Here is a 14,874-nt window from a genome sequence, read left to right as displayed (position 1 = left end):
CTGCTTAGCCTGCTGCGTTCACCAGCAACTTTGATGTGTGTTGCTTGAATTTCCAGCATCTGCAGAATTCCTGTTGTTTACCTTTACTTTGACTGATGTTTACATGACAGCAGACCCACAGCATATGCACAACTAAACTAATCCTGTCTGCCTACGCAGTGTCCATATCCTTCCACTTTCTGCACATCTATGTACCTATCTAAGAGCCTCTTGAACCACCTCTATCACATTTGACACCACAACCACCACAGGCAACACATTCTAGTCTTCCAGTCACCCATTACCCCCCCCCCCAAAACACACACACTTCTTCTTCAGTTGTCCATCGAAATCCGATGATGACGTCCACTTCTTTAACGGTGAGATCTTTGATGACTATACAGTCCTATCCTGGACCCACAAGCTCTATTGCAGGTGGGACATGTATATGTGGTAGTGGTGGCAACCATGGCTGCATTTCTCCTGGCTCTCTTCTGCTGTCTTCTGGTTGTTCTTTCCATCTCCAGAATATGAACCCCATCCCTACACAGCTGTCGCCAAGCAGTACGGTCAGCAGCAACATCCTCCGGGTCCTCGGGTCTGATCTTGCACTTCCTTAAAGCATTCTTCATCTGATCCTTGCAGCGCTTCTTCAGCCCTCCAGCTGAGTGTCGACCATGATGTAGCTGGCCGTATAACACTCTGCGGGGTAGTCAACATGGGGGCATCCTTATCACGTGCCCCAGCCACTGCAGCTGACGCTGGGTGACCATGGCCTCAATACTCCTGCAGTTGGTCTTTACAAGTATTTCAGTGTGAGGCACCCCCTCACGCCAGGTAATTCCCAGGATGTGCTGGAGGCAGCTTATGTGGAAGCGCTCCAAGGACTTGATGTGATGGCTGTAGGTTACCCAAGCTTCACAGCTATAAAGGAGGGTGGTGACACAGACTGCTTGGTATATGGCGACCTTTGTGGAGGGACGAAGGCTCCCATTCTGAAAGACTCTACGCTGAAGTCTACCAAAGGCAGCTGATGTTGTTGTCAATGCCGCTATCCTCAGAGAGAATGCTCCCCAGAAATTTGAAAGATGGCATTACTGACAGCTTTTCATCACCAACAGTGAAGGCAGGTACACACACACACACACCCCTTCTTCGAACTCATTCCCTCTCATCTTAAGTATCTTCCCTCTGATATTTGACATTTCAACCCCAGGAAAAAGAAAAACTGTCTGGTCATCTCTAGCTCCCACAATCTTATCTTTATCAGATCTACCCTCAGCTTCTGCCACTCCAGAGAAAGCAACCCAAATTTGTCCAACCTCACCTTATGACACATGCTCTCTAATAGAGGGAACATCCTGATAAACCTGCACTCTCTCTAAAGCCTCTGTATCCTTCTTATAATGGGGAGACCAAAACTGAATGCAATACACTGGATTAATTATGTAGAGTAAAAAAGGGAAATAAATCATGCAATAGAATTGAAAATATATAATCCCATTCATAACTTGCAAAGAATGTGCAAAAATAGAGTCTTCTACTTTGAAATCCTGTGTTGTGATTATTAGAATGAAAGGTCTTTTACATCCTCTATATTCAGTGGGCTTTTAAACAAGTTAGTAATAAAATCAGGCCAGGTACTGTACTCACAGTACTATCGTTAGGACATAACACTGGGCTGACATTAAGAAATTATTTCCAAAAGTTTCTGTTGTGAAAAAGACAGACTTCACACATCACTCAGTTTTCAAAGACAGCAACCCGCAGAGGACTTCATTCACTATAAATTGAAGAAATGCAGTTTGTTAATTATTTTTAAATTCTAGTCATAATGAATGATTGCTCAAGTCCCCTATGGTAACAAAATAACCAAAAAAACGTGATAATGGTACCTCTGTTTTTGCCCTGTAAATGCTCAGCTCTGAACACACCGATGTGAGTGTATGCCACTCACATATATAGAAATTTAAAATGAAGCATCAAGTTTATCAATTCCATATACTAAACAATAAGGTACAGTTTTAAAAATGCCTCCTATCTCAAGCTCCTGGACTCTGTCTTGACATCAGGAAAGTTTGAAGTTTGCACCTTTGCCCAATGTCACTATGGGTTTCCCTAACAGCTAAATTTCATCCCACATCTCAACCACTTACCCAGAAGACTAACTGGCCAGAAGGTAAATTAACCTTTGGCAGAGTTAAATGAAATTAAAGGGAAAGAATTAAAAGAGGATAGGTAAGTGCAAGTTCCAGATCTACAGGGGAATAAAATGAGGGAGAAACAGACTGATGGGACAAGTCTTCTCAGAGCATAGATTCTGTGGGCCAAATGATCTCCTATGGTGTAATAAGTATGAGAAATTTACAGTCTCTGCTACCAGGAAGAATAAATGAAAGGACCAGGATATCAGGGACATGGGAACACTGCCTGCAACTACCCTGGAGTCACCAACCTGACCTACGAGGTGAATTAACAAAAGAATCTTAATGAAGACAGCAATCAAATTCAGAGAATCTAAAGTAATTGTTTTCAAGTATCACACTCAATGTAATTATGCAAAAAACAAGGGGACTGGTTCTGACTTCTACATTTCCACTAACAGCAGAACAAAGATGCAGTGTAGCTCGAGGAGTCAATTAATATTCAGTAACTATACTGGCAGATAATTAGATTAATTCAGCCATGCAAATTTTGCCAAATGTTTGTAAATCTACTCCTTGAAGTAACAAACTGCTTGTAATTGACAGCATATAATGCCATTCAGTAAAATAAAACAGCTTTAAAGGCAATTTAGTCCTACAACAAAACTAAGCTTCATCCAGATTATAACTTAAAATTAATTTGTCAAAAGTTCAATGTTTCCACCATTGATAGAAAATTAGTAAATGAAAAAGTTAAGCATTTTATTATGTCATTTGAAGTCTGACCCTTTGATGCTTAGTTACAAAACATAAAAAGTTATGTACAAGTACCCGTCAGTCACTGCAGCTCCCTAGCTTAGTTTTAACAAATAGATAACCAGCAGCAAACTGGCAGCCAGACAGATGAGTGCCAAATCTAATGCACAGAACAAAAAAAGAGAGTGGTTCATTCTGAAGCAGGAGATCTCCACTATCCTAAATGAATCCTCCACTACTGAAATTTGTCTTGACAGATCAAGGATGCCAGCAGGTACTCAGAAAGATTTCTTCTTGTATTTTGGAGGACAAGACTTGTTCTGGCTCTATTCTCTTTCCTCAACTATATAGCATAACATGCTCACCAAATGTCTCACTGCCAATATTGGAGTTACTTTCATCCGGCAAGCTATCTTCAACTGATTCACAGAAAGTGTGTGGTCTTCACAGGTCAGCAGCAAGCACCAGCAACTAGTCACAAACTGCAAATTTAAGGTCACTTCTATATCATTCAGTTTCTAAATTATTTGTTAATTCGTCCCCCCACTTCTGCTGATTAGGTCTTTGCCCACATTGCAGCCAAGCTGTCATTGTTAACATATATTCAAAAAATATCAAAAAGTGGTGGAAACATTCAGCAAGTCAGGCAGCAACTGTAGGAAGGGAAAGAACTGATGTTTCAGGTTGGAAAGAACTGATGTTTCAGGTTGGGGTACTCTCAAAATTATTCTGAAGTTCCCACAACTGAAACAACAACAGTTTCTCTTTTCACTGATGGCTAGTGTCTACTGTGTAGAGTTTGAACACTCTCTCTCTCTCTGACTATGTGGGTTACATCTGGGTGTTTCAATGTCCTACCACACTCTAAAGACATGGTTTTACTGGTTAATTATCCACTGTATATTGCCCCTCTTGTAGCTGGGTGGTAGAATTATTGGGAGAAAAGATTACAGAGAAAGTTAGTAGGAGGGTGGGGTGGCTTTGTGAGCCAGCAAAGACTTGATGAACCAAACAGCATCTTGCTGTGTTATAAGTGTAACTCGCTGTAAGGATTCACTGCTAATGTAATGGCCTCTTTGTAATGTTCACTGCTGAGGTAACGGTTTCTCTGTAGCAGCAATGTTTGGGTTATAGCTAGAGATAACAGGACTCTAGTACGCATGTTAGCCAATCGGAGATTGTTGCTCTGTCTTGTGAATCTGGACAGATGTTTTCTCGCAGTCTTTGTCAAGGAGCGATGAAGAGGGAAGACACGTGTGGAGAGGACTGGTAGACCACCGGACGGAGTGGACTGGGATCTGAGGGTCCGAAGGTCGGCGACACTCGGAGGAAACCGATGGTGGAAGAGTGACTACTGAGTGAGCTCCAACGTGAAATTTTGACTTTTCCTTGAATTGGGCCCTTTTTTATTTTCATTACTAACCCTATATTCAGATTAAGATTCATAAAGTTCAATCGTTTAATTGCATATGGTGTACTGTCTGATATTTTGCATTGTGGGTTTGTAACTGGGTGGTACATTACACAGCATCCACACAAACGTGATTTCCCAGTTTGGCGGGGCCAAAGGCTGTTTCCCCTAGACGAACATGAACTGGGCGAGCCTGAGGATTACATAAGGAAAGAGGGAAATAATGTGTAACAATGACCCTAACTATTTCACCCAAGTTGGAAGGTGGTGGCTTCAGGTCTAACCAATTGACTAGTTCATAAAGCCAAAGTTCTTGAGTACTACTGAAGTGCTGCAATATTAACAAGTAGTTACCTTGGACAGGGCATAAACCAGAGAACTCACCTGCCTGCTCATGTAGATTTAAAACACTATTCAAAGAACAGCTGATGATGTATTAGCATTTCAATCAACATTTATCTATTAACCTACATTGCACAGTAAGTCATACTGGCAATTTATCTGTTTATGCAATACTGCTGTAAATGAATTGTAGGCAAATAGACAACCAAATGACTGCAGCTTTACATGAGAAAGCTCATGGGTTTCAAATACTGACAGCATTTAATAGACACAAAGAGGTTGGTAGAAATGCAATGACTCTCCTACTCATTTTCTGCAGTCTTTAGTTCAAATTTCGATAGAATGCTTTCTGTAAGGCAGACATGAAAGTTTTCATAGCAGCACTGAAAGAAAAATAAGGGAACTTTTCCTCAATGTCCTGCTGAAATCTATCTCTCAATAATCTTTACTAATAATATGAATTACTTCATCAGCGATAAAGTTTAATAATGAAGAGTTGCAGCCCCAACATAGATCCTTTTGGCCGGATACCCAGATATTATGCCTGATCTCAGTCACTCTTCACTGAACGGCTTCCTTGCCGAGTCAGAATCAGAACCAGCTTTATTATCGCTGACATGTTATGAGATTTGTTGTTTTGCTGCAGCAGTACAGTGTAATACATAAAAATTACAAGTTACAAAAATAAATAAATAGCACAAAAGACAAATAACAAGGTAGGGTTCATGGACTGTTCAGAAATCTGATGGCGGGGGGGGGGGGGGCGCGGTGTCCCTAAAATGTTAAGTGTGCATTTTCAGGCTCTTCATCCTCCTCCATGCGGGTAGCAATGGGAAGAGGATATGTACCAGGAGGTGAGGGTCCTTAATGATGGATGCGACGTTCTTGAAGTTCCGCCTTTTGAAGATGTTCTTGATGGCAAGGAAGGTTGTGCCCATGATAGCACTGGCTGAGTCTACAACCTTCCACAGTCTCCTGCAGTCCATACCAGGCTGTGATGGGACCAGTCAGAATGCTCTCTGTTATTTAGCAACTTTCTTTTGTATACTTCCACTTTATCCAATAGTCTCTTACAAATAGTCCAACTAATTAAATGTTTTCTTGACATCTGTACAATGCCCATAGATACTCCCCTAGCCACCATCAAATAAAAGTTAACCAGTTGATCTTTACAAATCCATTTCATTTTAACATTCACAGTATTCTACATTCAATCGCTGTCCTGGCAACAGCTGTTGAGCTAAGCATTATGCAATTCTATCTCTCTGAACTTCATTTTCCATATGACTTCCATTATTTTTGAATTTTTCTTTTTCAACAAAGGGAATCAAATTCCTAAGATAGCTTTTGATTTTATTTACAGCATACATGTAACGCTTTGTAGCGCCAGCAATTGAGGTTTAATTTCTGCCACTATCTGTAAGGAGTTTCTATGTTCTTTCTGTGACGACTTGGGTTTCCTTTGGGTGCTCAGGCTTCCTCCCACGTTCCAAAGACATACGGGTGAGGGTTATAAATTGTAGGTATGCTACGTTGGCACCAAAAGTATGATGACACTTATAGGCTGCTCTCAGCATTGGACAGTGGTGATCAGTGACACACATGACAGGTTTCATTGTATTTTCGATGTACATGTAACAAATAAAGCTAATTTAATCTTTATTCCTTTTATCTTTCATCTTGTTTTAAAGATACAGTATGGTGAAAACTATCTGGTCCTGTAGATTTGTCATTCTTTAATGTCAATTTTTTTTCATCCTTATTTTAATTCTGGTAAGGCGTACCTTTAATTAATGCTCTGAACAAAACTGCTGCTTTTCTATTTTCACTATTACTATCATCTCTTTAAGAGAATACCAGTGATAAATTTTGCCGGTTTGTATCATTTTGCATGAATTCAATTATAAATGATTAGGATTGTTAGTTATACCTGCTTCAGTACTTTTTGTTCAGTCCAAGATCTCCTATACACTTAGTACTCCAGGATATTTTACTACATGGAATACTCCCAAATACTCAGGAAATTCACACTTCTGGCTGTGAGCATGACTGTTTAACCCATATACCATGTTTATGACAAGATCCCTTCTAAACACTTTCTCAACTGCACTCTTGTCCAATCTTCACATTAACACATTCGAGAACAGTTGCTACCAAACACTCATAATGGCTACTTAAATCTTTATCGATTTACCATGTCTCGATATTACTTTTCCGCTGTCTGCTTGCCATTGATAATATTTACTTAAGATTTAATTCTTAATCACAGCTACTCCTTTCGCTTAACCATCTTTCCTATAGATTTGATAACGTGGTATATTTAGTTCCCAGTCATGATCCTCTTAATCATCTCCAACAAGTGGCGATCAGATCACAAACGTATTTTCATTTCTTACTTTTCAAGATTAAGATCAAAATTAAGATAATTTGTCAAGTGTATATCAAACCATACAGTGAAATGTGACATTTACATTATCAACCATAGAGGGGGCAACCCACTAGTGTTGCCATCCATTCTGAAGCCAACGAAGCATGCCCACAAAGCTCAGAAGAACAACATAGAACACAGGTAACAAAAAAAAACAGCAAAAACGTGCCCCGCTCTTCCCTCCCGTCTACACACATACATGGTCCTTTAACACCAGAACATGCCCCCAGTGGGCAAAGCCTTAGGCCTGCAAGAACAGGGCTCCGACCTCCCCAGTGAACTCGCAGAGATTCGCAAACTTGGTTCTGGCCAATGAGCCTCAACTTCCCGTTTTCGGATTCGTCCTTGAGCCTTGATCCTCAACATCGATCCCAAGGCATGCAGATAACTGAACACCGGGCCTGAACTCCAGACTCAGATGGCGGGATCCCAAATACTAGTCCTTGAGCTCTGGTCTCACCAACCTGTGAGTCCATGGATCATCGGAACTCATTCCTCCAGGTCACGTGGAACTCCGACTCCAGGATCCGCCAACAATTTGCTGCTCTGGGTGGCCCATGCACCCTCTGCTGGTCCAACATCCAACTTCCAACCACGGGCGTCCCACACCCGCATCACCGATCTTTGAGTGCAGAGCAGAGACTTACACTCGAATTCTAATTCCTTCAATTCTCCCAAATACCTGTTCCTAAACCCTAATCTGGCCCCAAACTTCCCTCTCTGTCCTCAAAACCATCCTTACAAACCTAAAAAACAATCAAACATTTTAAAAATAACTGAATATGAGCTGCAACTTAACATAGATCGCACTTGGAGCCACTTAGGAGAAAAAAAACATATTTTGGATATAATGATCACTCACTAATATCACAATTCCAAACTTCCTTGTCCACTCTAAAATTTTACTCAATCATTTCTCATTTCTGTTTTCTGGTTATGTTACATGATACCTTTTCTCTCTACAGTAAATGCAGACTATTGGTACACTCCTTTCACTTGTAAAATGCTATCCACACAATAGTCAACACTTACCAAAACTCTTCCCCACCTCAACATTACTCATGTTAAACTGTTTCAACTAGCTTACATAACCTGGTAGGAACCACTTTCAGATCCATTTTAATCTCACAGATTCCTCTTGCTCCAGAATAGGAGCTGGTGCTCCACAAAATGTAGTTCCACCTAGTGCAACCCCAATGACTTTTCCACTCCTCCTCCTTTAGTTGAACTTTCACCTCCTTATTCCACCTAACCCTACATCCATATTTCGCCTTTTTATTAACACATAAATTCACAGAACTTCTTTCTGAAGCACCGTTTGAAATGTTTCAAATTATTACTGCAGCTAAGTTTGAAAAATATAGCTCTTGTACTAATTTATTGCAAGACATTCATCGTCCATATTGTCAGGAGTTAAACATGCACACAGTGGCCACTTTATTAGGTACACCTGCTCATTAATTCAGATATCTAACCAGACAATCATGTGGCAGCAACTTAATGCATAAAAACATGCAGAAATAGTCAACAGGTTGAGTTGTTCAGACTAAACATCAGAATGGGAAGAAATGTGATCCAAGTGACTTTGACCATGGAATAATTGTTGATGCCAGGCAAGGTGGTTTGTGTACTCCATGATAAATCTCATGGAATTTTCACACACAGACTCGAGAATTTATAGAGAACGGTATGAAAAACAAAAAATAAAATCCAATAAGCAGCAGTTCTATGGGTGAAAATGCCTTGATAATGACAGGTCAGAGGAAAATGGCCAGATTGGTTCAAGCTGACAGGAAGCCATCAATAATTCAAATAACCATGTGTTACAACAGTGGTGTGCTGGAGAGCATCTCTGAACGCACAAGATGTCGAACCTTGAAGTGGATGGGCTACAGCAGCAGAAGACCACGAGCATGCATTCAGTGGCTATGTTATTACATACAGGAGGTACTGTACCTAATAAAGAGTTCACCAAGTGTATTTGAAGACCCAGTGAGTGGACACTACTATTCTGATCTAATTCGGATGAATGGGCATGGGTGCTTTTTACAGAATGTAGCTGACTTCCATGGGGCGGGAAAGCACAAAAAAAAGTGATTAAATGTGATTGTGTCCCTATATGCACACACTGCAAGCATTCGACTGCAAATCAAATTAACTTATTCCCAATACGTTTGTCACTGTGTTACCCCAACCAAACATTGGTATAAGTAGTGAGATTGTTTCAATTGCAAAATCAATATTAATATTTATGCATTGTATTTGATCACCAAGGTAATAACATGAAGCAGCAAATGTGATAATTATTATTGGGTGGGATACCAGCTGGTAGTATGGACCATTTATTCAGAGGCACAAGTTTGAATTCCACTGGGGATAATGATTTCAAGTAATTAAATAAATCTGCATTCAATTGACTTTATTTCTTACATCCTTCAAACACGAGTAAAAATCTTTACGTTACGTCTCCATCTAAATGTGCAGTGTGCAATCATAGTAATTTATAATAAATAGAACTGTCAATGTAATATAGAGTACACTCAAGTCAGTGTGAGTTCACCAGTCTGATGGCCTGGTGGAGGAAGATGTCCTGGAGCTTATTGGTCCTGCCTTTTATGTTGTGGTACTGCTTCCCGGATGGTAGCAGCTGGAATAGATTGTGGTTGGGATGGCTTGGGTCCCCAATGATCCTATGGGTCCTTTTTACACACCCGTCCTTGTAAATGTCCTGAATCATGAAACGTTCGCAACTACAGATGCGCTGGGCTGTCCGCACCACTCTCTGCAGAGTCCTGTGAGTAAGGGAGATACAGTTCCCATACCAGGCAGTGATGCAGCCAGTCAGGATGCTCTCAAATGTGCCCCTGTAGAAAGTTTCAAAATAAAACAAAAGCAAGCCAGTCTCAGAAATGGTACCCATTAACCCTCTGGATTGGCATGAATACTCATCTGGTTCACTAATGTCTCTCAGGAAAATAAATATGCCATTCTTGCCTGTTGATCTAGGTGATTTCAGGCCTACCAATATTTGGTTCTTAACTGCTTGCTCAAATCAGGCACAACTAAGGATAGACAATAAATGGCGGTATTTCCTTTAGCATTCATAACCCAAGAAAGAAAATGTAAATTGCAAGCTTACACGGCAAACCAGCCCACTATATTAGCAAATGTTTTCATGAGGCTTCGGGTTTATGAGGGTGGCGAGGATAAAGTATGGTCTGCATTGAAATCAATGGCAGAGTTAAAATGTGCTGTCATTGATGCTATTGTTTAAACCACATCTCAACCCAACCACCACCAGAATCAGAACCACTCCCAAACCTCCACCGGACCAGCTCTAAGTTTCTGCCATTACTAAAATATGTTTCACACTTGTCAATATTGTCATAGGTCATTGTTTGTAACATCATGCATTTCTTCTTAAAGAAAGTACTTAAAAAAAAACACAAAATCTGGTTAATCAGAAAATTTGGGAGACAATCTCATTCCATCCTAAGGAGATTTCAGATGTGACTCTGATAGAGGCTGCAGGTTCTGACTGCTCTCTACTGTGCATGCTCGATTATTTGTATGAACACTGAAGAAAGGATGCAGTTGGAGATAAATTATTCATAAATGATATTATTGTCCATATTTTGAACACAAAGTAAAAGAAAATCTGGAGATGCTGGAAATCCAAGCATCACTCACAAAATGCTGGGGGAACTCAGCAGGCCATGCAGCGTCTATGGAAAAGAGTACAGTCAACATATCGTCTAATCACAAGCAAAAGGAAATCTGCAGTTGCTGAAAATGCTGGAGACTTTCTTTTGCTTGTGGTTCCTCCAGGATTTTGTGTGTGTTGTTTAGAGTTCCAGCATCTGCAGATTTTCTTTTGCTTGTGATTGGATTAAACATCAACTATACTCTTTTCCATGGATGCTGCCTAGCCTGCTGAGCTCCTCCAGCATTTTGTGTTTAAAAACAATGTGTTTCATTCTTCCATAATTTGTAAATGCTCAGTTCCAGCCATATGCAGTGAAACACAAGACACTGCAAACATAGTAATATAAAATGGAAATTCTTAATGAAGTTTTGACATTCATGAATTACTGATTTTGCTCATCCCTGGAAGTCAAAGGGAAGGGTACATTTGTAGTATTTGTTGACTTTATGTTCACACCCAAAGGGAAAAAGGTAGAGTAAATTTCTGCATGGGATGATTCTATGGCAAGAGTGGATTTCTCTCCATGGCCACTTATAATCATGGAGCAGCTATGTCAGAAATTACCTTGCTTGACATTGGACTCTATCCACTCCCAGCAATAGTTCACTTGGGTACTGCACAACAGGATGCACAACAGTCTATTGAGATTATTATCTCCTAAATATATAAACTCTAAGAAGGCAAGACTCAATGACATCCAAACCAGAATGAAGTTTAATATCACTGGCATATGTTGTGAAATTTGTTGTTTTGCCACAACTGTACATTGCAATACATAATAAAAATGAACTATAAATTACAGTAAATATTTTTAACAATTAAATTAGTGCAAAATAAGAGCAAAAATAGTGAGATACTGTACATGGGTTCACTGTCCATTCAGAAATCTGATGGCAGAGGGGAAGAAGCTGTTCCTAAAGCGTTGAGTGCGTCTTCAGGCTCCTGTACCTCCTCCTTGATGGTAGCAATGAGAACGGGGTAAGTCCCAAGTGATGGGGGTCCTTAATGATGGATGCTGCCTCACCTTTTGAAGACGTCCTAGATGCTAGGGAAGTTAGCATCTATGATGGAGCTGGCTGAGTTCACAAATTCCAGTAGCTTTTTGCAATCCTGTGAAAATTTAGATCTGACCTTTGTCATCATTATTAATGCTATAATACTCTACACTTTATTATATACATATTAGATTCTGTCAAGTCCTGATGCATGTTTTCCAAATTTTGGAATGGGACCCTTAATCACTGCCCATTCAACACAGCTGGACAGAGGAGATAACCAACAATAATATTACAACTTAACTGCATTTGAAGTAATTTTGTAGAATATAAGGTAGGGCACACCAGCTCCCAATAGTTTGAGGATTGTATCTAAACATGTATTTTTGATAAACTACATGAGCTCATAACTGATTCTGTGTCTGTAAATTTCCATGATGAATCTGCAGAAGGCACGATATAAATAACAGAGGATGCGATTTCAAGAGCATCTATCAGAATGCAGGAAACCGTGCTACTGTCGGTTATCAATCCAGGATATAAAATGTTACTTTTCAGATGTATTGGATTGCCACTGTCCTACGTCCGAAAGCAAGACGCAAAATACAGCAACTGCAAAGGCTTACCAATGTCACTTAGACAGGAACAACGGAATTACGAAGAGGCAGCCACTCGGCCCCTCGAGCTTGTTCCACCATCCATTAAGATCACCCATAACCTTCTTTATTTAACGCACGGTGTATTTTTAATGAAAGTGCTTGTTTTGCAAACCCCCCTTATCATCTTTATGGCGGGGTAAGTGATCCATATCGTTAAAAATTCATAGCAAAATAAAATTAAACACAATTACTTTTCGTTTTTTTAAAACAACACCAGTGTTAGAAGAACAGGCATCGAACGTGTTAACAAGCACATCATGATTTTTTTAAAAAAACCGAGGGTGCTAAACGGCGGAGGGGGTGGGTCTCTCTCCGCTATGACTTCCAGTTAACCGGAGGGTGAACTGCGGCTGAGATTCTCAGCTAACGTCCTCCCAACAGCAACGTGCTCATTTTATATCCGATGCACAAAACACACCAAAAACACCGCGCTGTGGTTGCGCTGCTCACTTGGATGCTCCGATTCCAAATTACATCCACTGCACTGAAGGATTATTATTTTGAAGAAAAAAACCACACGCCCTAACATAAATGAATGATACGTTATTGGTGGTGGGGAGGGGGACGAGGGGAAAACAAGATGAATCGATCGTAACGGATGACTCTCTGCGACATCCTGACCTCTCGCATCTCAGCAACTTTAAATAATAGATCCCGACACTTTTTTATCCGAGGAAAATGGGGAAAGAGGGAAAAGGCCATTGGAGCTCCCGAGAGCAGGGCTCGCTGGCGATCCTCATTGTTTCCTCCTCCCGCCGCCGCTGCCGCCGCGTCCCGGGGCTTTTTGTTCAAATGACAATAACAGGTCCGGCTGGAAAATCCAGAGACACCTCCATCGCCAAAACACCACCACAGGCACACACACACCACCCCTCCTCACGAGGGACACCACCCTCTTCTCCAACCTCGTCCCCCTTCACCCAGCCACCAGAGTCATCGCCCTTCCCGTCGCCTCTTACCTTGTGCGCGCCGCTCATGAAGGGTTTTCGTGACCGCTTTCCACACATGGCAACCGAGGAGGCAGAGCAGGAGGGCGGCGGAGCGCGAAAAACGGCTCATCCTTCTGTCAGCAGGAGGAGACGGGCGCCAATGCCGCAGGGCCGCCCATATTTAACGCCGCCGCCCCTGGACGGCGTTTGCCTGACTCCCTGCTTCCTTCCTTCTCTTTTCTTCCTCCTCCTCCTCCTCCACAGCTCCAGCTGCCGTCTTCACTGCTTTCCAACCTCAATCCGTCTGGATTCAGTTTATCCCCAGCGCTTTAACTCCCTCCCCTCCCCAGAGAGGCGCGACCAGAGGTAGCGGCTGGAGCTGCGGCGCCACCCGCTGCTCCCGCTTCACTCTGCACTCAAGCGCGGATGCAGCAGGAGAAGGGGCCACTCGGAAGCACTCTTGACTTAGCTCCCGATTGAGGACCTCTGCAAACAGTGCAGGAGATCGTCCGGCCCATCGTGCCTGTCCTTTCATTTTGGCATTGCTTCTGCATCAGTCCCAGTCCATGCTTATTGTTTCCCCCCCCCCATCTGCTTTTGAGAAAGTTATCACTGAACCTGCTCCCCTCCTGTTCAGACAGTACGTTCTGGGTCATTGCATCTCGCAGTATGGTCAGTTTTACACTAGGAAATCGGATTATTTGGTGCGGGATTTTTGAACGGATATTTTACGTGATAAAGACGAACATCTCAGTTTTCCTCGTCATGGCCCTTGCACTCTTTTGGTCTAACTGCACTACATTCTCTCTGCAATTGTAATAATATATTCACTATTGGTTTTTTTTTGTAAAACCTCAATGGAATGATTTAGATGAATGTAAACCAAAACATTTTACTATATCTTGGTACATGTAATAATAATAAACCAATTACCAAAGAGAACATGGGTTGTCACCAAAACTGGGAATTGAATAGGTATCTTGACACCTGTTCAGACCATTTAAGAGGTCTGGCCATGTAGGACAGGAGGCAGGACTTAGATCTTCTTCAATCCAACAGTCCTTAAAGGCCCATAAGATGATATGCCTGGTTTCGATGCCTGACATGATCTGATCTCCAGGGCCTGGGTCCAATTCTGGTTCTATATAGGAACCCGACTGCTGGTTACACATCCGATTCCATTATGTGAAAGGACTGTCACTGTATAACACTGGGATACAGGAGCTTGTAGACATTGATCACCAGTTTGCATTAACTGCAATTTCAAAAAGTTCATTAAAAGAGCTAGGAAAGGCAGAATGAAATATGATATCCTGTAAATTACTTTTCTACAGATTGTATTTATTAGAGCCAGACACAATTACGTGAAAGACAAACATCTCGAAAAACTGCCAGATAAAGCTGCTATTGCAAAGTGCAGTGGATTGCATGACATTCTGAAGTGGGAGGGTGATCAGCCAGATGTCGTGGTGCACATTGGTACCAATGACATATCAAGGAAGAGTGAGGAGGTCCTGGAGAGTGA

General features: G+C 41.4%; 1 protein-coding gene across 1 annotated transcript in view; it reads right to left on the bottom strand.

Moving 5' to 3' along the window:
- fam171a1 (family with sequence similarity 171 member A1) overlaps nt 1-13,706 on the bottom strand; it is a 173,718-nt gene extending 160,012 nt beyond the window's left edge. The window contains exon 1 of the mRNA XM_072253740.1: nt 13,380-13,706. Coding sequence (XP_072109841.1) covers nt 13,380-13,479 — 100 coding nt within the window. The 5' untranslated portion in view covers nt 13,480-13,706. The remainder of the gene's footprint in view (nt 1-13,379) is intronic.
- Between the last annotated feature and the right edge of the window lie 1,168 nt (nt 13,707-14,874).

This window comes from Mobula birostris, chromosome 3 (genome assembly GCF_030028105.1).
Source record: "Mobula birostris isolate sMobBir1 chromosome 3, sMobBir1.hap1, whole genome shotgun sequence".
Taxonomy (NCBI): domain Eukaryota; kingdom Metazoa; phylum Chordata; class Chondrichthyes; order Myliobatiformes; family Myliobatidae; genus Mobula; species Mobula birostris.
This window is presented reverse-complemented; position numbering and strand designations above follow the sequence as displayed.